Here is a 24150-nt window from a genome sequence, read left to right on the forward strand (position 1 = left end):
AGAGAGAGACAGAGAAAGAAGGGGAATTATAGATGAGGCCTAGTATAATATGGATAATGTAAAAAGCACTTCTTTTTAGGGGTGCCTGGGTGGCTCAGTGCCGGTGGTGTGTGTCAAAGCCAGCTAGTAAGTGCTGATCATTTAATATTCAGGAATTTCGCAAGCCCTTGAGAATATTTATACCATCAAATTTAGCAAACGCTACAAATTTAGGGCTTTATTTTTTCAGAGATCTGGGTTGCCAGCATATTACTCATTACTGTTTCTATAAAATGACACATGTTCAGTAAAATATATTCAACTATTCAAACTTTAACAAAAAGTGCAATGACCTGACCTTTTCTCACTACCAAGAAAAAAAACCAAAAACACTCTTTCTTAGGAAGCAAAGTCTTATTTAATGGAGAAAATATTACATCGCTGCTTTATAACCTTCCATAATGTGCCACGGACATCTTTCCATATCAATAAAGTATAGAGCTATGTCATAATTTTTAATGGCTATGTAGTATTCCGTTGTGTGCATCGGCCATAACTATTTTATTGTTGAGCATTTTAGGTTGTTTTTGCTATCATGATGCTGAGACCAACATCGTTACATGTATTTTTAAAATGCGTTTGTATAATTTTCTATCTCCTTTGGGGTAAATTCTCAGAAGACCGTCTCATAAGACTGTCTCATAAGATATGCTTATTTTTCATTTTGATACATACTGCTTAACTCTCCTCTGTAAAGCCCCCCAAAATTTACATTCCCACCAGTAAGTACAGGAGAGTACCTGTTTCCCTACAGCCTCGGTAACACTGTTAATCTTTTAAACCTTTGCCAGTCTCACAGATAAGCAACAAAAACACATGATTTTTTGTTCATGTCCTTGATTATCAGTGAAAATGAACATCTTTTTATAATAAATCTTTATTTGCCATTTGTATGTCTTTTGATAACTGCCTTTTCATGGCCTTTTCCCATTTTTCTAATATGGAAGACTTTTGCTTTTTGCCCTTTCCTTAAAACAGTTTCCTTCCTTAGATTCCTGTATATTACACTTGACCCTTGAACAGCACGGGTTTGAACTGTGTGGGTCCACTTATATGCAAATTTTAAAAATAAATATAGTGTAGTATTATAAATATATTTTCTCTTCCTTATGGTTTTCTTAGTAACATTTTCTTTTCTCTAGCTTATTTTATTGTAAGAATACAGTATAAAATGCAAACACACAAAATATGTGTTAATTGACTGTATTATACGTAAAGGCTTCTGGTCAACAGCTGGCTATTAGTAGTTAAGTGTTGGGGAAGTCAAAAGTTATATGCGACACCTGAAACTAATGTAACGTTGTGTGTCAAATATACTAAAAAAAACCCCATTATATGCAGATATTTGATTGTGCAGAGGGTGAGCGCCCTTAACCTCCATGTTGTTCAAGGGTCAACTATACTTCTTTCTGGGTCCTCTCCTATAATGTTGCCAGTTCTTTCTCTGGTTTCTCCCCGTTTGCCCCGTAAATGTTGATGCCCTCTTCTCCTCTGTTCTTCCCACTTTTCCCCAGTGAGCTTATGCGCTCCTATGATCTTAATTAAAATCTCTAACAACATGAACGATCCCAATAGTAATAGTGATATTAATCATTGCAAACATTTATTGAGTTCGAGGTACTGTAATTACTGCTTATATGGAATAGCTCAGCTACTCCTCACAGGAAGCATGTAAGGCAGGCACTAGCATGAAGCTCCATCTTGCAGAAGGGGAAATAGAGTCAGGAAAAGTTTAACTGGCTTGTCCAAAGTCACAAAGTTAGTAGGTAGAGAGCTGGGACCGAACTCAAGTTTTGTCTGGTGCCAACTATCCTCTATTACATCCCATGATGGTATGCTATGTCCTGTCAACATTAGAGGTTGTCAAACTACAGCACAGGCCAAATACAGCCTCATGTGTTTTTGTTAATAAAGTTTTATTAGAACACAGCCATGCCCATTCATTAAATACTGTCTATGGCTGCTCTGAAGCGACAAGAGCGAAGTTAAATATGTATGGATAGAGACCTCATGACCTGCAAAGTTGAAAATATTTACTATCTGGACCATTACAGAAAAAGTTTATCTACTTCTGACGTATATGTAGATAATTCCAAAACTCTACATCTTCATCACTGACCTATCTTCTGAGCTCTTGATCTGCTTATCGACTGGACACCTCCAGCCCATAAGTACTTCAATCTCAACATTCTCGAAACTGGACTGTAATGCACCAGTTCCTGCCATTCCTGACCTCATACTCCATGCTCAGCGATGTGACTATACTGCCATTCCTTACTTTCATACCCATGGCAGACATTGCTAATTGATCACATCATTCTTTCCCATTAAGCTCCGAAAAGGCTTCAGAATCTTTCTTAACACAGCCCTTTAAGGAAGGCCTGTCATGAGATTCGCAGTGGGAGGTACTAAGAAGGGGTTGGAGTCAAAAAGCATTTTGGAGGTAGAATGAGTAGGATGTAGAGATGACTTGAGGCCCGTGTTTCTAGCTTTTGTCTAGGTAGGTGGTGATATCTTTGATTGGTAGCTACTATCAATCAAATGGAGTTAGCACATGACATAAAAGCTATTCGCTATCCCTGTGGCAGAGCCACACCCAACTTCTCACTGGTCCTGGAATCTGACCAAGCCCCTTCACAATTCCATGTACCTGCACATGATTCTTCACCCCAGAATGCCATACTCCCCTGTTCCGCCTGGCAATTCCCTTTTCCACATCTGACAACCAGCTCAAATGTCACTACGATGAAGTCTTTCCCTATATGGATTAGTCGTTTCCACATGGTGCCCCCGGCAGTTCAGAACTCTACTGTAGAACCAGTACATAATATATACATTATACTGGATCTATCTTTCCTAGATTGGTCTGTCTAACCCATGAAACTGAGAGCTTCCTAAAAGCATGGCACAGATCTTACTTTTCTTTGTGTCTCTTAGATCTAGCAGTATCTAGGACATAGCAGAATGTCAGTATGTTAAATTGAAAGGAGGATAAATTCATGCAGGTATCACTGCCTAACCAGACCAAAGCTTGGTCCATAGTTCTTGACTCCAGCGCCTTCTTTGCACCTCCCACTGCCAATCTTAGGTCAGGCCTTCATTATTTACACTCTGGATTATTGCCACAATTTCCCTGCCTTTAGTCTTGGCCCCTCACCTCGATCCCCTATGCTAATTCCCTTGTTCAACAAATATCTATGAGTGCCTACTAGATGCTCTTTGTTCTAGGCACTGAGACAAAATCCTTATCCTTATGGAGCTTGTATTCTAGAAGAGGGAAACACAACCATCAGAATGATCCGCTTGTATGCAGCTCCGACCATGTCATTTTTCTTGAAACCTTCAGGGGCTCTTCCTTGTTTATAGTCCAAACTATCTGAACATGGCACATAAAACCTTCTACGACCCATCCCCTTACACACTCTAATTTCACCTTTGTATTCTGTGCTCTACCGATACTGAAATGCATGCACCATATTTTTGTTCCTGCCTCCCCGACTTTTCTTTTGCTGTCCCCTTTGCCTGGAATGTCCTTATCTCTCTCTCTTTCTCTCTCTTTTTTAAACATGGTTAGCTCTTATTTCTTCAAGATTTAGCTGAGATAATAGCACTTAATTTAGAAGGCCTTCCCTCTTCTCCCTCAGGTTAAGTACTTCTCATCAGTGTTCCTCTAACAACATCCTGTGTAGACCTCGATTGCTGTGCTTCCACATTGCTTTATCATTGCTTGCTTCTACTTCTGTTTTCCTGACGAGGTGGGACTCTTGGGGGGCAGAGACCATCTTACTCATCTTTGTAACCCCAGGAATCTCCTCTGGTATAACACATAGAGGCACTCAATAAATATTTGTTGAATTAAGAACTGTTATTTTCACATGCCATTCTAGTTTACGCCCAGACACTACTGCATTCCGGACTTGGATAATTAACTGCTTACTAAACATCTTTCTATCTCTTAGGTACCCCCAAAACCCCATGACTAACAACTCATCATCACCCCCTGAAATGTACTCTTCCTCCTGTATTCCTATCATCATTTTTTCAAACTGGCAACCTTAGTGTCAGTTTTTATTATTCTGTCTTCCTCTCCCTGATAATTTTACTTCATAAATCCTCCCTTTGGGCCCCCCTTCCTGTTTCCTCTGCCACTGCCCTCATTATCACTGCCCTGGCTGACTGCACCAGACTTCTAGCCAGTCTTCCTGCCTCTAGTCTCACCCCTTGGATTTAATCCTCCACCCTGTGGCCAGAGTTATTTTTGTCAAAGAAAAATCTGATTGTGTCACTTCCCTGGTTAATGATCTTTTCTGGCTCCCTACTGCCTTCAGGATAAAGTCCAAACACTTTAGTACAGTACACAAGGTCCTTAAGGATCTGGCCTCATCTAATTTTCCAGCCTCATCTCCTGCCACTGGCCCATACAAACTTTCTGCCACAGCCATAGCGAACTCTTGACAAGTCTTGTCACAATTGTTATTCTCTCATGCCTTCCTACCTTCACATGTTCAGCGCCCTTCTCCTTATCCTTCTCCCCTGCATCTGCCTGGCTTCTAATTTTTTGCCCTTGAAGACTCAGCTCAGGCATCGCAACAGCCTCAATATTAAAAAAAAAAAAATCCTGCTCTGAACACAGTATCTCCCCACACCCTTACTGACCTTAGGGTCTTTATGTGCTTCCCTAGTGCTCTGTGCCTATTAGAGTCACTAATCACGTTATGCCAGAATATTAGTTTACTTGTCGGTGTATGCCAGTTGACTACAAGCTTCTTGAAGTCAGGGACAGTGTCAGTGTGGCTTACCACTGTATCTCCAGCGCCTACCATCTTTGCCTCAAACACAATAAAAACCCAACAACCAAAACAAATGCTTGAATAAGTGAACGTCTTCTTGATTTTGCAAATGCTGAGCCCTTTGCCTGGTATATTCTTTTTTTTTTTTAAAGATTTTATTTATTTATTCAACAGAGATAGAGACAGCCAGCGAGAGAGGGAACACAAGCAGGGGGAGTGGGAGAGGAAGAAGCAGGCGCCTAGCAGAAGAGCCTGATGTGGGGCTCGATCCCATAACGCCCTGAGCCGAAGGCAGACGCTTAACCACTGTGCCACCCAGGCGCCCCTGCCTGGTATATTCTGCCTGGTAAATTCCTAGGTCGCTATTATATCCCTGGCATCCAGCAGAATCCCTGATGTGCAGTAGGTACTCAATTAATCCTGGCTGACTGAATGAGGCCAAGCTCAAATACCACCTTCCTGACCTCTTAACAGCCCTATGTGTAGCTGGTTGGTCTCCACTCTCAGCTCCTTCTCCTGGAATACTTGTCACATTGCGCACACGACTGCTTCCCTGCTAGATTGGGAGCTCCTTGAGGACAGAATTAGGGGCGCCTCTAGAAATTTCTGAATGGCTCTTCCAGACTGAGAAGTACATTGTTTTGTGTGGCTGCAGGAGGCAGAATGGCTAGGAAGAGCAGTGGCATTATTTCAGCTCAACAGAAGAAAGAATTTTGTTAACTTTTTAGAATGGCTTGAAGATCAAATGGGCTGCCGCTGGGGAAAGTGACCTCCCTGTGACAAGAGGTGTACAATCAGAAGTTGAAAAATGCTAGGCAGTGATATCAGGGAGGGAATCTCAACAGCAGATAGGAACGTGAAGGTGGGGTGATGGGTGGAGGTGATGGTGGTGGTGGTGCTAGATGACCCTTGGGGCTCCTTCTAGATGGCTCATCCATTAACCTGTGCCCCTAAGAAGTGCCCATAGATGGGGACACGGCTTTTCCACCAATCAGACCTTTCTTAGCCAGCCTAGGCACACAGCTGCTCACTACTTCTCCTCAGGGGCAGGACTACCTTACTTCCGTCCTTATCTTTAATAACTAGCAAGCTATCTGGCACGCAGTAGGAGCTCAACGACTATTTCCTGGATTGCATCTGACTATCCAGATATCAAAGACCCTTCTCCTCTGACTGAATACATATTTTGTGAATGAAGTTAACTTAAATTCTACTATGTGACAGGGTGTGGCTCATATCATTAATTATTTACTGGGTATCTATTATATATATTAAGGCCACATGCTAAGCACTGTGAAAGAGAAAGCAACGTGGACCTCTCTTCCAGGAATTGACAGTAGGAAAGAGAAGCTCTGAATACCGTTAAGTGTAGCAGAGATATAAAATGCCCAGCACGGTGCCTGCTATTTAGTAGATGCTCATGAAAGGCTGAACAGTAGCCCCCGAAGATGTCCATGTCTTAATCCTCAGAACTTGTGAATGACACATTTTATGGCAAAAGAGACTTTGCAGATATGATTAAATTAAGGCTCTTGAGATGGGGAGATTATCCTGGATTATCTGGGTGTGTCCTTAATGTAATCATAAGTAGTCCTTAGAAGAGGGAAGCAGGGGGGATTTGACACAGAAAAGAAGGTCACACAATGCAAGCAGTCACAGAGAAAAGCTATGCTGCTGGCTTTAAAGTTGGAGGAAGGGGCCACGAGCAAAGAATATAGCTTCGAATACTGGAAAAGGCAAGGAAACAGATTTTCCCTTAGAGCCTCTAGAGAGAGTGTAGCCCTGCTGAGCGTAGCCCTGCTGATACCTTGATTTTAGTCCCGTAAGTTTCATTTCAGACTTTTGGCTTCCAGAACTGTGAGAGAATAAATTCCTGTTGTTTAAAGCCACTAAATTTGTGGTCCCATTATAGCAGCAACAGGAAACTAATACAGCACTCAATAAATATTTGTGAATAAGTGAATTTTTAAAACCACTTTTTAAGATTGTTTATTTATTTATCTATTTGAGAAAGAGAGAGTGCCTTCGAACAGGAACAGGGGGAGGGGGAGACTCCCTGCTGAGCAGGGAGCCTGATGTGGGACTTGAACCCAGGATTCTGGGATCACGACCTGAGCCGAAGGCAGATGCTTAACTGACTGAGCCGCCCAGGCAACCCAATAAGTGGATTAAAAAAAAAGTTCCATAAAAGAGGTAAAGATATAGAGATTCCCTTCAGTGGAAGAGAGCCTAAAAAGCTTTACAAATGCTCCAAGGAGCCGCGGCTCACTTTTCCCTGGCTTGGGGATTATTTACACAGTTTACTGCTTGCCCACCATGGTGCTGGTAGCTGTTAGCCTCCTGTGACGCTTCGGAACTCTACTCGGGGGTCACTTCTAGGGCCCTCCTGTTGTCTGAAATGCTATGTTTGCCATGTGGCCTTACCACCTGCAGATAGAAACAAGTTTCTTTTTCACTGAATTCTGATAGCAATTATAATCTGCTTTAAATTACTGAGCTCTCAATGATATGTTATTTTCTGTTATCTTCTAGTTATATCAAACGTCTGATGCTACCTCTTTAATTACAGAAGATCCTTAAAGGCAGGGACCATGGTTTATATATAACATATTTTTGGATTTGTCATGATGCTAGACATTCCACAGGGACTCAGGAAATACTTATTACTGACAATCAAGAAGCTGGGTAGGGGGAGAAGCAAAATCTTATGCTTCCTTTTTCTAGACCCCAACCAGCTAGCTGACTCAATTAGATATCAGATATCTATCGGTCTGTCTGTCCATCCATCCATCTATCAGTCACATCGATTGTCACCTTACAGTGGGCCAGGCATATACCTGGTACATTCACTGGATACAGAAGTAAACACTTGGTTTTTGTTATTGAAGGCTTGGCTGACAAAGACTGCTAAACTAACATATTATAACACAATATGCTAGAGGCAAAAACAAATACAATTAAAGGCAAGAGCAATTAATTCTGTCTATGAGAGTCAGGAAGAACTCTAGGAAGGTGAAAATTAAGCTGTGCCTTGAAGGAGTAGTATTTTTCCAGGAAGAGAAGAGGTGTTTAGGGCATTCTAGACAGAGAGAGCACTTGGGAAGTCATAGACAACTGTGAAATGAATTGGTTAGAGCAGGGAGTGACAGGTGATGAGGCTAGAAACACAGGCTAAAGTCAGGCTTTTAAAGCCATCCTGGCGAGTGTCTGGGACTTGTATTTTATATGTGAAGGGTAACCAATGGATCCGATTTCTACTTCACGTGAAAAGCACCCCCCAATAGAAAATTTGCTCTGTAAAGAGGATGTTTTACTGTGAAATCACTATATAAAATCCGTATTATTTAAAGAAATAAAACAATAATCAGAATCTTTCTGAAAAGGGTAAGTTTGGAGGGGTCCCAGAGTTAATTCCTGTTTCCCTATCCTTTCCTTCCACTGAATACAAAAACAGAGTGTTGATTAGTCAGGAAAAAATTCTTTTCTGATCACTAAAATGAGTATCTATATTTTAAGACCCAGAATTTCCTTTTTAAAAAATTGTTTTAGCTTTTTATGCTTATGAAATTTTTTGATTTGTATGTAGGTATCACAAAGTTACATTAGTTTCAGGTTACAACATAGTGATCCAGCTTCCCTATACGTTATGCTACGCTCACCATCAGTGTAGCTATCATCCGTCGCTGTACGACACGATTACAATAGACTGTGTTCCCTATGCTGTGCCTTTTATTCCCATGACTTATTCATTCCGTAACTGGGAGCCTGTATCTCCCTCTCCTGTTCACTTTTTTTGCCCAATGCCCCCACTCGCCTCCCCTCTGGCAACCATCAGTTTATTCTCTGTATTTATGGGTCTGATTCTGCTTTTTGTTTGTTTTGTTTTTTTAGATTCCACATGGGTGAAATCACATGGTATTTCTCCTCCTCAGTCTGACTTATCTTCACCCAGAATTGTGCTTATTATTATTATTTTTCTCTTCCTCCTTTAAAAAACAGCTTTAATGAGCTATAAATCACATGCCATACAATTCGCATATTTAAGGAGTACAATTCAATGGCTTTTAGTAACGTTCACAGAGTTGTGTGTTTCCATCACCACAATCAATTTTAGAACATACTTCTCACCTTTAAAAGAAAACCTGTGCTCATTAGCAGTCACTACACCTCATTTTTCCTGAGAGCTCCTGGGCCCTGGCAACCACTAATCTATGTTCGGTCTCTATAGATGTATCTACTCTGGAAATTTCATACAAATGGAATATACACTATGTGGTCATTGTGACTATCTTCTTTAACTTAGCATAATGTTTTCGAGGTTCATCCACGTTGTAGCCTACCTCAGTACTTCCTTCCTTTTTATTGTCAAACAATATCCCATTGTATGGGTATAGCACATTTTGCATTCATCAGTTAATGGACGTTTGTTTTTTTCCTATCTTTTGGCTATAGTGAATAATGCTGCAATGAACATTAGCATACAAATTTTTGTGTGGACATATATTTTCCAATCTCTCGGATATATGCCTAGGAATAGAAGTTCTGGATCATATTTTTTTTAACTCTATGTTTAACTATGTAGAACTGCCAAACTGTTTTCTGAAGCGACTGTACCATTTTATATTCCCATCAGCAATGTATAAGGGTCCCAATCTCTCCATATCTTCTTGAATATTTGCTATTGTCCATTTTTTTTAAATGACAGCCATCTAGTGGGTATGAAGTGGTATCTGACTGCAGAGTTGCTTTGCATTTCCCTAATGACTAATAATACTGAATATCTTTTAATGTCTTTACTGGCCATTTGTCTATCTTCTTTCCAGAAATGTCTACTCAAATCCTTTGGATATTTTTCTATTGGGTTATTGTTCTTTTTATTGCTAAGTTGTAGGAGTTTTACATATATTCTGGATACAAGGTCTTTATCAGATATAGGACTTTAAAATATGTTCTTACATTCAATGGGCTGTCCTTCCACTTACTTGAAGATATTACTTGCAGCACAATTGTTTTTAATTTTGATGAAGTCCAATTCATTTTTTCTTTTGTCACTTGTGCTTTTGGTGTTCCATCTTAAGAAGCTACTGCCTAATCAAAGATCACAAGGATTTACTCCTAAGTTTTCTTTCAAGAGGTTTATCTCTTACATTTAGGTCCTTGATCTATTTTGAGTTAATTTTTATACATGGTATGAGATAAAGGTCCAACTCCATTCTTTCTTTTGCATGTGGATACCCGGTTATCCCAGAACCACTCACTGAAGAGGCTAATCTTTCACCATTGAATGGTCTTGGTATCCTTGTCAAAAATCAATTGACCATGGATGTATGGGTTTATTTCTGAACTCTCAATTCTATTCCATTGATCTGTATGCCTTTCCTTATGCCAGTTACAGACTGTTTTGATTACTGCGGCCCTATAGTAAGTTTCAACATTCGGAAGTGCGAGCCCTTTTCGTTCTCATTTTTTAGGATTGTTTTGGTTATTTGGGGTCCCTTGCAATTCCATATGAATTTTAGGATCATCGTGTTAATTTCTGCAGAAAAAGCCCAGGCCCAGACGATTTCACTGGTGAATTCTACCAAAAGCATAAGGAATAAGAAATACCAATTATCTATAATGTCTTCCAGAAAATAGAAGCAGAGGGAACACTTTCCATCTTATCTTATGAGGCTAGTGTGACATTATCTTGTATATAGAAAATCTCAAGGATTTTACTAAAAACCTGTTAGAAGCAATAAGAGTTTAATAAGATTGTAGGGTATCAGATCAAAATATAAAAGTCAGTTATACTTCTCTACCATAGCAATGAACAATCCAGAAATGAAATTAAGAAAATTCTACTTGCACATTATAGTGTCAATAAGAATAAACACCTAGGAATGAATTTAACAAAAGCAGCACAAGACTTGTATACTGAAAACTGTAAAATACTGCTGAGAGAAGTTAAAGAAGATCTAAAGAAATGGAGAGAAGTTGTCATTCTTGAAACGCATATTTCCAAGGGGCCTGTCCTGGTAGAGCTAGGGATGGTAGCTCCAGAGCTCGATATATGCTCATTATTACACAGAAGGATGAAGAAAGTAGCTGATGCTTTTCCCGATGTGGGAAGATGCCCTTTAGAAATTTATTTCCTTCATATATTTTGGGTGTTTAAGTATAATTAGCTAGAAGTTCTGAAATGTGTTTTTATCATTCTGCCCACCATTTTCTATAGAGCTGCAATTGTTGAAACTTTGCTACATTTTCATGGTTGTTAGGACTTTCGGACGAGGACAGTTTTTCTAGCCGTATCCTTGGCATTAAAGAGCACCCCCACCTGAGCCCGCAGCCTTGATGACCCAGAGTTGTGCTTACCAAGTTACACTCTTACTTTCAAATAAGGCATGTCCGCCCTTATTTTCAGTATTTGCTGATCAAACCTCTTAAGCCTCCTGAGAATGTGCTCTTGGTGCTTCTATTGTTGTTGCTCCATTAAATGATTCTATGTGTGCCCTTATGGATAATTGCTATTATGTTCAAGAGCTACAATGGTTATAGGAGATTGGCAGGAGAGAAAGTTTCAACTAATTGGTCAGAGGTGAGAGGTATACCAGAGATAGAAAGCAAGATGGCTTTCCCAGAAATTAGAAATGGTCAAAATTTTCAGAGTTCTTTCCTTTTAATATCTCTTCTGCATCTAATTCTAACGTCTCTTACTCTCTCTAGACAGCACTCATAATCCTGCTTTTAGGCTTTGGCCTATATGCAAATCAACACAGGTCATGCGGTGCTACAAAAAATCAGGCAAATAAAATTCTTTGAAATCTACTCTTTATGTTGGTACACAGACTATGTACTGTAAATATATAGATACAGATAAAGATATATATATTTTTTCAAATAGTCATCCTAAGATGAACCTTACAGCAGACACATTCTTAAAAAGTCATGTGCTAATTCACTCTGCAAATCAAATCTTGAATTCACTAGAGAATTTGATTTAAGGAACTCCATAGGTGAATCCTGTCATAGCGAAGACTCCTTCTAGAAAATGAATTCTCCATTCAACTCCTATATCTATGCATTTGGCAGTGTGCATTTTTTAAAAAAATTTACCGGTTTTCTTAAATTGGAGCATACCTGTACTTAATCTTTAAGACAGTGCTGAAATCACTATTAGAACGCATTAGCTTTCTTTGCCTCTCTGCTGGATATAATGATCTAGGGAAGGAAAAATGAGCTAACAGGTCCTAGCTTGGGCCATTATAGCTTATCACTGGTTAACATATGACATAATCAGATGTTTCCATGCCTCATGTCCAAACCTTGTCATGATGTCTTCTGTGGGCTCCCTTTCCTCACACCCTGTTTACTATTCCTGCAGTCAGTTCATGTTGCTGTCTTTTGTGAGAACTGGCTCAATAACTTTTACAGATCAAGAGTTTCTGTGTTTATTTATAAGGCCATTGTTTCCTCTATCAAAGAGGGAGAATGGAAAACCAGAAATCCCTCTGTAATTTGATTTCAGAGTTATGTCCAGCAAGTTGTCTTAGAGGCTTACATGTTCCAGTGATAGTAACTGGGGTAGGAACCAGGAGACCTAGGTTCTCTCTGCTTCAGTTTTTGGACTTAGCAAAAAGTTCCTAGCTTATGCATCTCCTTCACAGGAATATTAGCATGATGAATTTAAATAAAGGCATTTACCAAAAAAAGGTCAAAGTACAAGCTATCCTAATTATCCAATTCACAATTTTTCTCTCATTAAGACCCCAATTCTAATTTAATAGTGCTAAATAAATCAGCTTTGTGCACACCTGCTTCTCGCCACATAAAACACGCACACAAAATACACGCACCTGATTGTGGGAAACCAGAAATTAGTCCCACATAATGGATTTTCTTTCAACCACATACTCTACATTTATAGTCCACTTTAAGGGCTCTGTGCCTAGAGCTGGCAGCTCTAAGAACAGTGAGATCAGTTTGTCTACAGTTGTTCCCAACCTTTTTTGGCTCTGGTACACCTACACTTGCTTCCAAAAATATACCCCACAGTCTGGTGCTCAATGGAATGAAGAACTTTCCTGAGCTAATAGAATATAAAACAAAGAAGGCAATGGACATAGTTCTACATCTTAGGGTACTCGTAACAACACGGTAAGGCAAACCAGTGGAAATGATGCAATTGACCCCTCACTGAGAGAAAGGGGGTTTGGGGCTGCTTTTTTGAAGGTGGGAACAATTTACACTTATCAATCTGCATCTCCTACCTTGGCCTCCCCTGTGACTGAGTATAGGCTTTTTTTTTTTTAAAGATTTTATTTATTTATTCGACAGAGAGAGAGACAGCCAGCGAGAGAGGGAACACAAGCAGGGGGAGTGGGAGAGGAAGAAGCAGGCTCATAGCGGAAGAGCCTGATGCGGGGCTCGATCCCAGAACGCCGGGATCACGCCCTGAGCCGAAGGCAGATGCTTAACCGCTGTGCCACCCAGGTGCCCCAAGTATAGGCTTTTGAAGAGATGGCTGGCCAAGGTAAATGGTGCAGCCAATAGCACTGGAATCAGCAAAAACTAACTGCCTTTGTACAAAGACAAAAGTCAAGGCCCTAGCCTTATTAACATTGTATTCAAACTGCTTGAGCTAACTAGCCACTGGTATTGCCTGGAAGAAAACCAACTTTCATCAGAAACAGAAATGCACTTGAGTACTAACAGATAAATTATTCAGTCTCCATGACCTGCATTCAACATCGAGCCTATTCCAAAGTTGCCATCTAATAAGGTGGAAAGGCCCCTTATTTACCTGAACAGTTTTAAAAATTTCATAATTTGTACCATTACCTCCAGTAATCAATTTTATTTCATGCGAATGGCTTGAATTCCAATCATTTATACTACGTTTCTTATAATTAGCATGCATTTCTGAGAGATTTTTAGTAAGTGTTGAGATTGTTTATATGAATAAGTTCTGAAGGGCAAACAGAAGTCTCTAAAGTTAATTAAGGTACCTACTTTATGGATATATATCTTTCTTAAAGGAAGTTCACAAATAGGGATTCCTGGTCAGGACATTAGTAAGAGCTTAATAACCTTGAAGATACTTCCTAGGGGGATCTGTAAACCTTGTAGAAAGGTTTTATTAGTTGTCTGGCATAAAGTCCTTAATTAATTACCACTTGACTCAATCTACCTTGTATGATTTATTATTACTGTTGTATTAAAGTACATCAGGCAAAATTAGTGATTTTTGCTCCTTTCAACTTACACCTTACCTTGATTTGCCCCCAGTCTCCAGAAGAGTTTAAAGAGCCAGTTTTACTAAATTCCAAAGACAGTTCATAAAAGGCATGAAAAGGAAAGATTTGCAGAAGAAAAATCCACTGAATTCTAGCAAAGATCAGCGAGGAAGTAAATGTAGCTTACTAGCATTCCAACTAAATTTAGTGGTATCATTGTGTAAGAATCTGTGTGGGTAGTTGTATTAAATATTTGAAAATATGCGAAAAGAGAAAGAAAGCTGAGTCTTATCCTGGTGATAATACAGTTTATATTAAAGACTAGGTTGGGGTAGAAAATTAAATTAAGGTAAAGCTGTAGAACGATATGTGGCCCTACCCAATGTTCCTTTCTCTTCTCCTCCACAGAACTCTTGTTGCTTATATTTAAACAGCAAAACTGCAAAGGAAGTCTCTCACTCTAGTTCAAATGTTACAAAAAAATTAAGACCAATTAGTTGTAGACACATGCTGCAAATTTGCACCTTCAATTTCCATTTAAGTTTCCTGAGACAAGATGATACCAGCATGGATTTAGTAACTATGGACAGTAAATAAAAAGGTGGACTCTGAGTGTACGTCGTATTAGAAAAATTCACCAGTGCTATAGACACTTGCCCTCCTCTAGCAAGGACCAGCTTCAGGAACTGTTTGGATTACGAAACTCGGTGCTGGGAATAAAGATGGATTGTATTTCTCAGACTATTTGAAATGAGTCCATTCAATAGACTGAAAAACACATTAAAATACATAAAGTAGACTGAAAGACACATAATACCAAATATTATGACCAGAACCTCTCAAAACGTCAAGGTTATCAAAATAAGGAAAATCTGAGAAAGTGTCACGTCACAGCTTGGAGAAGCCTAAGAAACGTGACAACTAAACGTAATGTGGTATGCTGGATGGGCTTCTAGGACAGCAAAGGACATGAGGCAAAAACTAAGGAAATCTGAGTAAACTGTGAATTGTAGTTAATAATAATGTATCAGTATTGGTTCATTAATTATAGCAAATATATCATATCCACGTAAGATGTTAATAATGGCGGAAATTGGGTGTGGGGTACATGGGAACATTACGCCATTGCTAATTTTTTCTGTAAATCTAAAACGAACCTTAAAAGTTTCTTAAAAATGTGTTATATTTCTCAGGCTCTTTTGAAATGAATCCACCAATGAAAAATACCTAATACTGAGGGCCCAGTTCATGGGCCTGAATCAAGGGCGCTCAGAGACATCAGCTTATCAGCTGTCAACAGGACAAGGTTATCCAGCTCAGAAAGCTGCAAATCCAGTCACCCAAAGTCCCTTCGGAGAATTTCAACGGCAACAATTGATAATTAAGATGATTAGCAAAGCCTGTTTAACTTTCTTCATCTCACACAACCCTACAGCACCCAAACATGCTGTGGGCAGCAGGTTTCAAAAGCAGTGAGCTCTCCATTTGCAAAATTCCAGCTAAAGACTCTGGAGGGTAGGGGGTGGGCAAGCCAGCCCAGGTAACCAGGATCCTTCACCGGCTGCCAGCTTCTCCTGAAAGAGGGACGAGCTGGTATCAGAGCAGAGGCAGCCAGGGCCATCAGTGACTCCTAGCTCAGGCACTACAACGTGCACTGTTATCTAACACTATCGTTCACACATACAAAGCACACAAATGCCAAGTCAGACTCTTGCCTTTCTCTTGCCTAAGGATTCTTTAAGCACCAAGAACCATGGATTCTATATTTATCAGCCAGGTTATGAATTCTGAAGGATAGTTTCTTAATGGAAATACTGACCACAGCTAATTAGTCGAATACAAATTTCAAGGTGAAAATCTCTTTATTCTAAATTTTCATTCTTTCCTTCAAATTATACATATTTATTGAAGAACGATTATGAGACAGATACTGCGCTGATGGAAAAAATTAGTTCAGGAGAACACTTGGAACTGATGAAACAGTTTATATGAACATCAGATCAATAAATAGAAACGTGGATGACGTTAAATAGAATTTCATCAAGCGGAAAGCATTCTTGATTTAACCTTGCACGCCCTCTAGTGGTTACTTGGTTAAAATGCAGAGCTTATATAACAGCCCACAGTTTGCCCATATTCAACATGCTGGAACTCTGACATATTGACTGTTTATTCGACTTTGTGAGCACTTGAACTTCTCACTGAAGTATGGAATCTCCTCTCTCCCTCCATGACTTCTCTCTAACTCTCTCTCTCTCCTGGTTCTGATCATTTCATAAAAGCTGTTAAGATATCATTGATTCATTCAACAAATATTTATTGAGGGCCTACCTTGATAGGCCCTCTTTCCAACTTAATAACTTTATTTTTTATTTTCCAAACATTTTGATATTCAATAAGTCAGTTGGTAGTACTATGAGGGACACTCCCCCAAATGGTTGGGGATCAATGTAATCAATGTTTCCCACTTCTCTCTCTTGCCCATCCATTCCAACTTGCACACTTGATCATTCACACAACAAAATTTTATTGAGGGTTTACTGTGTGCCAAGTAGAGTTCTAGGCAGTGGAGCTATAGTAATGAACAACACAGATAAAAAATCCCAACTAAGGATGTACTGTATGGTGACTAACATAATAAAAAACTATTATTTAAAAAAAAACCCTACCTCCTATAAAGTTTATATTCTCGTGGGAGTGAAAGTAAGACATAAAATAAACAAGAAGTGAATTAAATAATTTTTTGATGATTAACAGTATGGAGAACAATCAAACAGGGAAAGGGCAATGGGAAACTTTTTTGGCAACGTGAATCTTAAAACATGGTCAGGGAGCCTTAATGAGACGGTAATTATTCAGCAAACACTTGAAGGAGGTGAAGGGGCATTAGCTGGGGGAAGAGTATTTCAGGCAGTAGGAACAGCAAGGCAAAAGGTCTAGAGGTGGGAACACTCCTGGTAGGTTCAAGGGACATGAGAAGTCCAGGGGCCAGAGAACAGCAAGAAAAGAAAACAGTAGTTCTACAGGGAGAAGGAGGGAAAGGGAGGAAGGTGCAGGGCTCTGCAGGCCATGGTAGGGACTCCGGCTTTTACTCCGAGTGAAACAGGGATCCGATGCAATCTTTTTTTTTTTTTTTAAGATTTTATTTATTTATTTGACAGAGAGAGACAGCCAGCGACAGAGGGAACACAAGCAGGGGGAGTGGGAGAGGAAGAAGCAGGCTCATAGCAGAGGAGCCTGACGTGGGGCTCGATCCCATAACGCCGGGATAACGCCCTGAGCCGAAGGCAGACGCTTAACGACTGAGCCACCCAGGCGCCCCCCGATGCAATCTTTTGTTCTTTCTCCTTACCCCCAACAGCCAATTCAACACCAAGTTCTGCCAGTCATGCCTCTAAAATCGCTCTCAGTGTTTTTCTTCCTTTTTACACCCCCTGTCACATTGTTCATACTTATAAGATCTGTTTCCTGGGCTCTGAGCATAACAGTCTGACCTTTTTATTAATGAGACTGGCTAGAAGGGTCCCACTGATCTGGGATCAGGAGGTGGAGGTGGAAGTAAAGGGCAGGGTATAAGACTGTAATTTACGCGCAGTCCTGGTACCTGGACCTGAAAGCAAACACCGAAGTTACATTTAAGAGAGAATGCTGAGGCTGAGCTGGGAAAGCATGCCTCCAATAGGATTATAAGATCAAGGTGCCTCTGGGTGGTCCTCCCAACTATTTCCTGAGCAACAGCCTTCCAGTGAATCAGGCAGTGGGCCAATCATGATGTTGCTGGAAAGCTGGCACCTCCTGCACGATGCAATTGGTCTCAGGCTTAGGTTGCTGAGGCTAATTTCAGGGTGCAGGGCAGACAAGTGCATCAGGCAGTAGCAAAAGACTGGATGGGTGATCGTGAAGTAGGAAGGGCACAAAGGTCTACGGGCAGAAGACTAAGTTTCACTTCAAAGTTTCATCAAGGTAAGAGTCCTCCAATGTTTAGCATGGGCAGATAGGGCTGTGCCAAAAGGAAATCTAACTGGTGTCTCACCCCTGAATGATCCAGTTAGTGTAATTCCTACACTGCTCGACAGCAGACGCTTTTTCTCTGTGCCAGACATTATTCTGTGTGCTTTACACACATTACTTCATGTAATACAACTGCTTTGTGTGGGAAGTACTATTATTAGCTCCATTTCACAGGTGAGGAAATCAAGGGACAGAGAGCTTCAGCAAGTTGTTTGAGATCACACAGAAAGTGGTAGTGCTGGCATTCAAATCCAGGCAGTGTGACTTCAGAGGCCCTGCTCTTAACCTCCGTGCCATGTTGTAGGGTGAAGGCTAACTGAACGTGGCCTTGGCTGGTCGATACTTGGGCGGCTACACTGGGTATTGACCAGGTTCAGAGCTGTCAGTGGTTCTAGGGCAACAGTAGGCTGGGAACAAGTAATGCCATGAAGGGAAGAGGTCTGGACAGAGGGGTGTAGTGAGTTAGAAGTGAATTCTGAGGAGGAGGTTGGGCCAGAGGGCCAATTGTATTACATGTTGGAGGTATAGCAGGAGTGCTGGCCCCCACCCCTGCCAGACTGGTTGATCCACATGGCCTGGCAGGTTGTCTGCTGGTAGTGGTATGGTGGAGAGGCAAACGTGGAGGAGGTTGTGCATGGCACTCTCCCAAACTAGTGTATGAATGGGGGGCTGTGGTTGGGGAGCAGATGGCCATGGAGCCTATGAAAGTGGAAGACATTTTAGAAGCATGGGCAGCAATGGCTGATGTGAACTGAGGTAACAGGGAAAGAGGGACCTGCAGCTAGTAAGAAGATGTTACAGATATGAGAGGATGAAAGGTCTACACAGAAGTCCCGTGGGACAGTGTCCCAAGAGCCTGAAGGCTACCTTGGTCTGTTTTTGCCTCAGCTGTAGTACTTATAGAGGTATACTAGTAGTTAGGTCAGAATGTGGCAACTAGAAAAACCTTTAGACCAGGAGTTCTCAAACTGTGCTTTGCAGAAGAATCACCTTGGGAGACACTGGTAAAAAATGAACATTCTTGGGCTCTGCCCCTGGAGGGTCTGACTCAGGAATCTTCATTTTAGGATTAAGATGCAGGTGGTCTGCAGATCACAGTATGAAACAAAATCCATGAGATTATAATATGTAAAGTTTGAGCGGGCTGTGTTGGCCTTTTGGAGTGGTACCCATGAGCACAGGCAAACCCTGACCCTAATAGAATGAGGCACCTGGGAACAACATAAACCTCTGGGCCGCCCCAGAATGGGCCTGGATCTTTCTGTCTCGCACATGCATCTGCCTGCTCACTATGCTGTGGCCGGGGTGAATAGCTGTGACATTCTCAGGCTGGAACCCTGTCGATATTCTGAATTCTGAAATGGGATGGGAACTCTGGGAGGGGTCTATTTCACCTGGGTACTGGTTGAGTTTACAAGTCTGCCCTAGCTGGCTACTCTGGGATATAATGCTTTGTGGTCATGATCCCAAACTGCCTGTCCTTCTTAAAGGACGTGTCTCCTTATCTTCAGAGTGGCCTTGATCACTACGGGCTCTCATTCCCACTTGGGGTAGCTGACCTTGGTTAGGGCCAGCTTCCTGGAGATGTGGGTGCAGGGGCAGAGATCAAAATACCCAGGTCCTCCTGCAACAGGACAACGACTCCAACCCATCACCCTCCTATCCATGCCCTCGTACCTGGATGCTGAAGGCATTAGACAACGGTACAGGCCAAGGCTGGGGGTAGAAGGCCTTCAGACAAGGGAAGGTCATTTTTGTGTCTCGGGACCAAATTCCTTTGTCTCAAGGAGAAAGGACACTGGGAGAGTGAAGACGCAGAGGCAGTACATGAATTGCTCGTGGTATCAAGGGATGGCTGAGGTCTTCAATCAGCCTAGGGGACTTCATTTCTAGAAAGGCTTACATCTTACCCAGCACTATGTAAACTCTGTCAGAAACACCACTTTCACACTTTGGGGCTTGGCCTGGAGACAGCGCTACTGTAACCATTCCATTGCCACGTAGCTCAGAGATTCTGTGAGCTACAACATTGAATACATTTATCAAACTATTGCCCAGGTAAATAACTATACTGTGAGGTGCTGTGTGATCTCATTTGCTTGAAGAAGGCAGGAGCGCCGCACAGGACTTTCCCACACATTACCTTTCTTGACCTAGATGAGGCTGTTGGTGCCCCTCAGGTACAGATAGCTCTGTGGATGCCAGAACCTCATGGAACTAAATTAGGAAGTCCTAGGGTAGTGGAAAGGATTTTGAATGGTCACTGCACTGAGGATGGTATCATCGTGACAAGAAGCATTCCCTGCGTTTTATTTTCAGAAAGAGTCTCAAGGCCAATGCAGAAGAAATGGGGGATCTGATGAAACTGCTGCAAGTTGCTGTCCAACGTTTTTATTTTATAGAAGGCCTTGATTTTAGACTGAGAGCATCCACTCCTTTGGTAGTAAGGAAAGTCCTGGGGTGTCGGCACTACCGCCCAATTTGCCGCTGAGAAGCAGTCTCTCTGTCTCTTAGAAGAGAGTATCTTCATTTGCCTTATGGGACTGGGTTGGACGTAGCAGTGTGAAGGGTTAGTTGAACGGGGAATTCTATGTGACGTTTGGCAGGGTAGGGGTATAGGGAATGCTGGCAGTAAAACTCTGACAAAGCAAAGGTCATGGGTCTTAAAGGCAATAGTGAATAGTCCACTCTCAGCCGGGAGCAGCTTATTGGCAAAGGGAAACCTGAGTGCAGAGGGTGCTAAACAGTACTAGGGCTGACTTCAGCTGGACAGGTAGTGGGAACTTGCTGGACCAGGGACTTTTCTGAGAGGCTACTGAGGACCCCCTGAGTATAACCCAGTCTAGATATAAGTGACTTTTAGCAGACACCACGTGCCAGGCTCTTGGCTAAGCTCTGTAATGCAATTATTAGATTGAACCCTTATAACCCTATAAGGTAGATACTATTATTGTCTCCACTTGACAAATGAGGACACTGAGGCACAGAGGTTTTATAGCTAATAACTGATGGAGCTGGGATTCCTTGGGCAACACCGAACCAGTGTGATATACTGTCTTCCCCAGTTCGGTAGGAAGTATAGAAACACACCTCATTCCCTGGAGGCTAGGGGTGGGGATGCCATAGGGACAAAGCATGTCTTAGCTGGTTCCTACTTTGCTGCCTGGCTGGGCAGGTTTCTGATGGAAGGGCTGGTGCCTTACAGGCTGGACATGTACCGATAGAATGGTCTGGGCTACTGTGGTAAGGCTTGTCTGTTCTGCAGGCTGCAGCACTGAACGGGTCTAAAGAGAATCCAGGCCTCCGTTTTCATGTAGGTCTCTGTTTGTCAAGGCTGGAGGGGGGGTAGTGCAGATACAGGAGGGAGGCTGGCTGCTCGGTTAACAGGTTATCGTGTTCGTACAGCCCTTTGGGGAACTGGAACCGTAATGCAATTCACTGTCTCTCACTTCATGCGTAAGGAACTGGAGCTCTTGGTAATGTAGCTCTAGTAGCTGTGATCGAAATTCCAGGTGCGTGATGACTAATGGCTAGAGGTCTAGTTCTGGTTCTACATGTTTCTCGTAGAGCTTGCCAAGACACAAGGCAGTTTTATGGCTCTGCCATTTACTGCCCCCAGGTGGAAGTACCAGAAACCAACAACATTCGAGGACATCTCTCTCCCTCTTGGAGCAGGGAAGCGGAGCAGAGGGGGCCCGGCCGGCATAGATCCTTGTTGCCAGGTGGTAGGCAGAAATGTCATGGGATGAGAGGGCAAATAATAGAATTGTGGAAGGAAGAAGTGCATGGTTGAGTGAGGGATGCAGGTTTTAAGTGGATTATCGGAACGAGATAAAGGAAAATACTGGGAGCTGAGATGCAGAGCCAAATAGGGTAGGAGACACCAGAAGAGGCCAGAATGAGGAATAGCCAGTCGAAGTGGACAAATCAGATATCTCTCGGCAAATTCTGGAGGTTAGGAGTCACTGTTCTGTGTTGGGTTTTAATATCTCCTAGCACATGTTTACATGGATAGGGTGAGACCCATTTGAGGGAATCTGGATGGGACAAGATGACTTCCTAAGGGACTGACTACAAAAAGCAGAATCAAAGGATTCGAAGCAGCCTGTGAGCAAGTGACAGAAGAGGGCAAGTGCATTTTAACAGAGAAAGTAGAGGTCACCGGGCAGGTGCTCCCTCAGTTCTCTAGTAGGCAACCCCCACACTCATCTGTTATGCCTTCCTTCATTTCTTTTGCTCTGGTTTAGAAGCGGTGGTTCTCCTCCTCCCAAAACCACTCACCCCATCTTCTCCTGCCTCCTTTGAGACTTTGCTCCATTTCTTAAACCTTCTCGTACATCCAAGATTTCCCTTTCAGCCCAGAAATGCTCTTAAATCTTTGAGAACAAATCCAACAAGCCACCCCTCAAGCCTTACTTTCCCTTGGCCATTGCCCTCCTCTCTCCTTTCTTCCTATTCAAACTTTGGACCATTTATGTTCCTTTCCTGCCCATTTCCTTAGTTCTTACTTACCCCTCAACAGTTTGCATTCCCCTCACTCTCCGGGAAGTTATCTTACCAAAATCATTAATGCCTACGTTACTCGCCAAATACGATGGACACTTTAGTACCTCTCTGGATTGACTCCTCCATAGCGTGTGACACTACTAAGAGCTCTTTTCTTCCTGAAACTCTTCTGCTCCCTGCGGATTCTGTGGTCCCTTTCTATTTTGATCATCCGGCTAGCCCTGCTTGTTGCTTTTCAGCTGAATTCACTGGGGCCTCTTCTTGCTCTGGCCCATTACAAGCTGGTGTTTCCTGGGGCTCTCGGCTCTCCTTTCTTTTTCTAACTCTCTGCCTCTTCCCTCGGTAATTGTGTCCATTGTCATGGTTTGCACCACCACTTCATATACTGGCAACACATCTGTGTCTATTTCTAGCTTCCACCTCCATCTCCAAGTCTGAGTATCTGGTTTCCCTGGGGATGACCCTTGCTGCACACCAACTCCTACTCTTGATTTACTGAGGTATACAAGGTTGATGAGTCAGACTGCCTGGGTTTGAATTGCAACGTCATCACTTACCAAGCTCGGGCAAAGTTGTTTAACTTCTCTGTACTCCCGCGTGTAAAAGAGAGCAACTAACAATATCCACGTCTTAATTCGAGAATACACGAGAAATGTGAGGATCTGTAAGAACAAGGCATGTAAGGGAGCTTCTAGCACATAGCTCAACACACGCTGGCTATTGTTATCAAGTCCTATCTTCTTTGGGACTCTGCTCAAAACACGCCAGAAACTTGACCGATCGTCCTCATTTTTTCTCTCTACCTGTATCTACTCATCACTGATACTCAATTTTATCTCTTAAAGCTGCCTCAAGTCAGCCGCCGCCATTCACCATGCCCCAGTCTCACTGCTCTGCCTTAGTTCAGGTCCTTATCACTTGTCATCGGGACTGCCGGGACCCCTGTACAGTCTCCCTACCTGCAGTCTTCACCTCCATCAATCCGTCCTCCAGGACTATAGTCTGTTGGTTTTCTAAAACACACATCTAACCATGGTACTTCCTCGTATGATTTTGTAGTGGCCCTCTATTTCCTAGCGCAGAGTTTCTCGAAGCACAGCAGAATCACTCCTGGAGTCTGAAAGTGCAGGTTCTGACCCCCTACGCTAAACCTACTTGATCAAGATCAGAGAGAGAACTAGATACCGCATCTGCCGAATCGGCGATTCAGATACATGCGAAGCCTTTCATGACCCACTTCCTACTTTCCTACGTCATCTTCTGCTATTACCCACTTTGCACTGTAACCCTCCAACAATAGTGGGCTGCGTGTCGTTCCCCAAATCCAGCAGGCTGTTTTACTCTGCTCTGCTTTTGCAAAGGCACTTGTGGCCTTCTGGACTGTCATTCACATTCTTGTCTCCCCAGCACACTCACTCCTCTGTGCCCTTTGAAGTCTCCTTCACCATAACCTCCTTATTGACAAATCTTACTTTACTCCTCTACGGCACTGTTTCTCAACCATTTTTGCTCATTATCATTTCCCAATCCAAGGAGCCTTTTTAGGTACCTTTTCCTAACTGACCACTCTACACAATTTTCATATC

General features: G+C 42.1%; 1 protein-coding gene across 4 annotated transcripts in view; it reads right to left on the reverse strand.

Annotated features, from left to right (window-relative positions):
- HDAC8 (histone deacetylase 8) overlaps positions 1 to 24150 on the reverse strand; it is a 219738-nt gene that overhangs the window by 182173 nt on the left and 13415 nt on the right. Inside the window, exons 5-6 of one of the 4 annotated variants that reach the window (XR_005835018.1) lie at positions 23122 to 23226; positions 15484 to 15621 (exon numbers count right to left, since the gene is read on the reverse strand). The exons of 2 other annotated variants lie outside the window; for them this stretch is intronic. Coding sequence is in view for 1 of the 2 variants with exons in the window: in XM_040631020.1 (XP_040486954.1) it covers positions 15477 to 15621 (145 nt within the window). In the remaining variant the exon portion in view is untranslated. Of the gene's footprint in view, positions 1 to 15124; positions 15622 to 23121; positions 23227 to 24150 lie in introns of those variants that run through there. One more of the 4 variants, XM_040631020.1, reaches the window with a different exon arrangement.

Source organism: Ursus maritimus, assembly GCF_017311325.1.
Source record: "Ursus maritimus isolate PB19 chromosome X unlocalized genomic scaffold, ASM1731132v1 scaffold_X1, whole genome shotgun sequence".
Lineage (NCBI taxonomy): Eukaryota > Metazoa > Chordata > Mammalia > Carnivora > Ursidae > Ursus > Ursus maritimus.